The following is a 5,000-nucleotide window of genomic DNA, read 5'->3' as shown; positions in this document are numbered from 1 at the left end:
AATCTGTTTCCCCGAGACGCACGTCTCCCAGCGGCCCTTGCGGTGTCCCAGCGCGTCTCCCACTCCTCCGAGGACCATGGCAGCCTGGAACTTCTCCATGAAGGAGCCGGAGAGCCGGAGAGCTGCGTCCACACAGCGTCTGGATCATCCACTGAGCTCCGGGCGTTATCAGCGGCTCTCTGGGAGCCGGCGCCCAGCGATCAGGTGTCTCCTAAAAAGGCAACGTCCTCGGCACCAGAGAAAGAGGCCTGTCATCTGCTCCGGGACCCTCAGCCTGGCCCTCGCACGCCACACGCGTGACGGCTCTCAGAACATCCATCCAGACGGATCGGTTTTCATTTATTTATTCACATCTGTGAGCACAGATTGAGATTGATACATTGAGCCAAAGCCGGATAAATAATCTATTATTAAACCACTGATGTATGGATTGTTATGATAAGACTATATTTGGCTGAGACACACACTGTAAAAAAACCTGTAATGTACAAACAAGCTATTAAATGCACACTGCTATTAAAATCTGTTTTGTGCCTTTAATGCAGAGAAAAGCCACAAGTAGAAATATACAGTAATACATAGAAGTCATTCACGCGCACGCAACGCCATCGTGATTACGCACGCGGAAAAAAAACTACAAATCCCATGATGCCCGCGCGACTCGGAAGTCGACACTTCTACGCGTTAAACCTAGAAACGGCGATTAAAAACACGAGCGGCGGTCCGAGCGACGCCGCCGATCTCCCGCGGACTTCCGGCGCAGGTTACCGGGGGACGAGCGTTACCGGATCTCGGGAGCGCGATGCCGGTTCAGAGCCGCCTCAGGCCGGCGCGCGCTCGCAGCGTGTCGCGTCACAAGAGCGCGATTGTTTCCTTCGTTTCTCGACGGGTTCCGCCGCTGAGCAGCTGAGCAGGTAAGACCTACTTCTCTCTGATATCTGATTTAGAAACGACACGTTACCGGAAGCGGATCCTTTAAGAACGCGTTTAATCTGATGAAGGTTTATCCTCCTGAACATGTTTATAATCGGTTATGATTCTTCTAAACATCAAGAACACCTCGACCGTCTCTGATGCTCTTGTGTGTCTCTCTGAGTCTAGAATTCACGTAAAATATTTTATTAAAAATGAAAACGCGCTATCTTTAATCATATTTATGCATTTGCTCAACTTGTAGAAATTTAATGATATTTATACACTCCTGGTCAGAAGTTTGGGATTTTTAAAGTTTTTTTTTTTAGTGTAATTAATCAAGACTGTGTTTGTTTGATCAGAAAATTTCAATTTCAGTTTTTATCGTAACAGAAGATTTCCGTTTTGAATAAATGACTTTTTTTATTTTATATTCATAAAAAAATCCTGAAAAAATGTGTAAAAACGCTGATAATAATTCAGAATATTAGAATGACAATGAAATTTCAGCATCTGTTAAAGGAATAAATTATACTTTATTTTTATTCATGGTTATTTTAAACTTCAGAAGAAACTTCAGTAAAAAAAAAAAAAAAAACCCTAAATGGCTAATTAAAGTAAAAATTTTAATAAGTTAGATTGTACTCAAGTCAACTAAACTGTAAAGTTGGATTTCTTTGTCAGGAAACTAGCCTTTAGCCTGAATGATGAATCTGGCCAAAGATATGATTTTAATGAATAAAACAAAATAAAATGATAACATGTTTTTGTTAGAAGCCCCTCCCACTCATGAATATTCATGTAAGTCAAAATTTCACAGGAATTTAAAATATGTGATATTCAGTTCTTGTCACGTTTCAGGTTAGTCTTCATGTCTGAGTGGATCTGATCAGTATTTGATCGCTGTTAGACGTGTCTGTAACCGGATGTGTGTTTATCTTCTGACACACACCCCACATACACCTGTGTCTCATGTTTGTACAGTAAGCGTGTTTTATGTAAATACACCACTGACACAGGGATGAACGAGTAACAATCTTTAGCAATAACAGATCAGTTTAATCAATCATTAAGTGAATGTAGATTTTGATATGATTCCACTTCTGACAGGATCCACAGAGTGTGTGTGTGTGTGTGTGTTCAGAAACAGGGTTGGCACTTAAGGGGTTAAAAGAAATAAAACATATAAGAGACGGAATCCAGAAAAATTTAAACACAATCTGTGAAAATATTAAATAGATTTCATAGAACCCTATAGAACATCTGCTGAGTGTCTCTGTGTGTGTGTGTGTGTGTGTGTGTGTGTGTGTGTGTGTGTGTGTGTGTGTGTGTGTGTGTGTGTGTGTGTGTGTCTCTGTGTGTGTGTGTGTGTGTGTGTGTGTGTCTCTCTGTGTGTCTCTCTCTGTGTGTCTCTCTCTGTGTGTCTCTCTCTGTGTGTGTGTGTGTGTGTCTCTGTCTGTGTGTGTCTCTGTGTCTCTGTGTGTGTGTGTGTGTCTGTGTCTCTGTGTGTCTCTCTCTGTGTCTCTCTGTGTGTGTGTGTGTGTGTGTCTCTGTGTCTCTGTGTGTGTGTCTCTGTGTGTGTCTCTCTCTGTGTGTCTCTGTGTGTGTGTGTGTGTGTGTGTGTGTGTGTGTGTCTCTCTGTGTGTGTGTCTCTCTCTGTGTCTCTCTGTCTCTGTCTGTGTGTGTCTCTGTCTGTGTGTGTCTCTGTGTCTCTGCGTGTGTGTGTGTGTGTGTGTGTGTCTGTGTCTCTGTGTGTCTCTCTGTGTGTGTGTGTGTGTGTGTGTGTGTCTGTCTGTGTGTGTCTTTGTGTGTGTGTGTGTCTCTGTCTGTCTCTGTCTGTGTCTCTGTGTGTGTCTGTGTCTCTCTCTGTGTGTGTGTGTGTCTCTGTCTGTGTGTGTCTCTGTCTGTGTGTCTCTCTGTGTGTCTCTCTGTGTGTGTGTGTGTGTGTCCTGCAGCGTGTGTGTGGGGTCATGCGTTCCCTGTGCGTGGCGGTGCTGTGTCTCGGTCTGGTGGAGGCGCTCCAGCTCCAGCAGCACCCGTGGGTGAAGGAGAACTGCAGGCGTCTCTCGGCGCTGCTGCGTCAGAAGCAGTCTGCGGTGCGGAGGCTGAGCTCAGCCGGAGCCGCCCTGGAGCGAGACCGGACCCTGGCCCCGTCCGAGAAGCTGTTCCGGCTCCACACGCTGGAGGTGTTCCAGAGAGAGCTGAACGAGAGCGAGCGCTCGCTCTTCCAGGCCGCCGAGGGCCTGCAGCGCGTCATGAAGGGCAACCTCCGAGACGTGGTCAGCATGAAGGACAGCAGCCGGCAGAGACTGCAGGCGCTCAGGGAGGCGGCCATCAAGGTCAGTCGTGACTCGTGTGGAGAGCTGAGCGATGCATCATGGGATATAGACGAGTTCATGTGCACTGAACAACAGCTTCTCACTACGCTCCTTACAAATATACCAAAAAGTGGTCACTATCATTTGAATTAGTTTTTCTTCCAGGTGGCAAAAATTGTACAATAAAGGCACAATATGTCACATTTTTATAATGAAGTGTTTTATATTTTAAAATATTATATATTTTGTGCACTTACATTATCTCCAGAGTAGGATTAGTGAAATCAAATAAATTATTATATATATATATATATATATATATATATATATATATATATATATATATATATATATATATATATATATATATATATATATATATATATTTATTTAAATATATAAGTATATAAATGAGCCATCATTTGCCTCTGTTAATGTTTTGGAAATGCGACAAAGATTGATTACCACTAGATTAACTCTATAAATACAAACAAAAATGTTATTTTGTTCACGTTTTATTTTACAGAAATGTGAGTAACTTTGAGGGTATGTGGCAAAAAGAATTAAAAAAATGACAAATTATTAAAAAAATTCTATATATTATTATGTTGCATGTTTTAAAACTTTTACCTACTTAAAAAGAGTTGTACTGTCTGTAGTAGTGACACTGCTTCTTCTGGTGGTGTTTCAGGAGGAGCAGGAGTACATGGAGCTGGTGGCGGCAGAGAAACACCAGCAGGAGGCGCTGAAAGTGGCACAGGACCGCAACAAAACCCTGTCCATGCTGGACGAGATCCTGGAGGACGTGAGGAAGGCTGCTGACCGGCTGGAGGAGGACCTCGAGGAACACGCCTTCGACAACAACAAGCAGGTGCAGGCCTCGGGACGTCTCTAAACCTGAAATACAGGCCTGTCTGTGATCCTGAACACAAGACCAGTCACATTCAGTCTGTTTCTAGCACTTCAGACTAAAGCTGAGACAGAAAAGAGAGGAGCACAGGACACACACAAGGTTTTATTTTGTGTCCAAAATCAATATCATGTTATGTTGACCAAACAGGTCATGTTTCATGAAGATCTTTTGTAAATATCTTACTGTAAATATATCAAAACTTTATCTTTGAGTAGTAATCTGCATTGCTAAGAACTACTGTTCTATACTAAGGAACCATACATCACTGGAAAGATTATTAATTCAGCTTTCATGAATGTCTGTTAAAGAGCGGCCCCTTGTGGCTGGTTTAGCGGCCCCGGGGTCGGCTGTGAATGTTAGCTGCTGTGTGTCCAGATGAAGGGCGTGAACGTGGAGGCCGTCCTGAGGGTGGAGGAGGACGAGGAGGACGGGAAGAGGAAGAACGCCTCGAGGCAGGCGGCTAAAGGCAACCTGGGCCTCAGCATGCTGATCGACTCTCAGAATAACCAGTATGTGCTGACCAAACCTCGGGACTCCACCATCCCTCACGCTGACCACCACTTCATCAAGGTGACCCCTGACCCCTGACCTCTGACCTGAGGTCACATACGCCGCTGCATCAAGGCTGTATTCATCCCATTAAAAATATTGAAAAAATTGACATTTTATGAAATATTATAGGAAAAGTGTTTAATGTAGTTTAGCATATAATTGGTTCCTTAATTAAAACTAATAAAGGATTATATTCTAGTAATAAGCAACTAATAGGTGTAACGGTAAACTAAAGCGTTCTCTAAAGGTTTTTTTTTTTTTTTTATTCTCTTTTTCGGGCAGATAAAACATGATAGTAAAGACTT

At 43.2% G+C, this 5,000-nt stretch overlaps 2 protein-coding genes across 10 annotated transcripts in view; one reads left to right on the top strand and one right to left on the bottom strand.

Moving 5' to 3' along the window:
- The window catches only part of adprhl1 (ADP-ribosylhydrolase like 1), a 12,087-nt gene extending 10,320 nt beyond the window's left edge, over positions 1-1,767 (bottom strand). Inside the window, exons 1-2 of one of the 3 annotated variants that reach the window (XM_043238321.1) lie at positions 962-1,767; positions 1-353 (exon numbers count right to left, since the gene is read on the bottom strand). The exon at positions 1-353 is cut by the window's left edge and continues 115 nt beyond it. In XM_043238321.1, the coding sequence (XP_043094256.1) occupies positions 1-99 (99 nt within the window). In that variant the 5' untranslated portion in view covers positions 100-353; positions 962-1,767. Of the gene's footprint in view, positions 354-622; positions 758-785; positions 922-961 lie in introns of those variants that run through there. The other 2 variants (XM_043238312.1, XM_043238329.1) reach the window with 2 other exon arrangements.
- Positions 774-5,000, top strand: part of tmco3 (transmembrane and coiled-coil domains 3) — a 10,777-nt gene continuing 6,550 nt past the window's right edge. For all 7 annotated transcript variants that reach the window (XM_043238347.1, XM_043238339.1, XM_043238363.1 and 4 more), the window contains exons 1-4: positions 774-914; positions 2,868-3,251; positions 3,922-4,101; positions 4,519-4,713. In XM_043238347.1, coding sequence (XP_043094282.1) covers positions 2,883-3,251; positions 3,922-4,101; positions 4,519-4,713 — 744 coding nt within the window. In that variant the 5' untranslated portion in view covers positions 774-914; positions 2,868-2,882. The remainder of the gene's footprint in view (positions 915-2,867; positions 3,252-3,921; positions 4,102-4,518; positions 4,714-5,000) is intronic.

Source organism: Puntigrus tetrazona, chromosome 1 (assembly GCF_018831695.1).
Source record: "Puntigrus tetrazona isolate hp1 chromosome 1, ASM1883169v1, whole genome shotgun sequence".
Classification (NCBI taxonomy): Eukaryota; Metazoa; Chordata; class Actinopteri; order Cypriniformes; family Cyprinidae; genus Puntigrus; species Puntigrus tetrazona.
The sequence above is the reverse complement of the archived record's forward strand: the minus strand, read 5'-3'. Positions and strand labels throughout refer to the sequence as shown.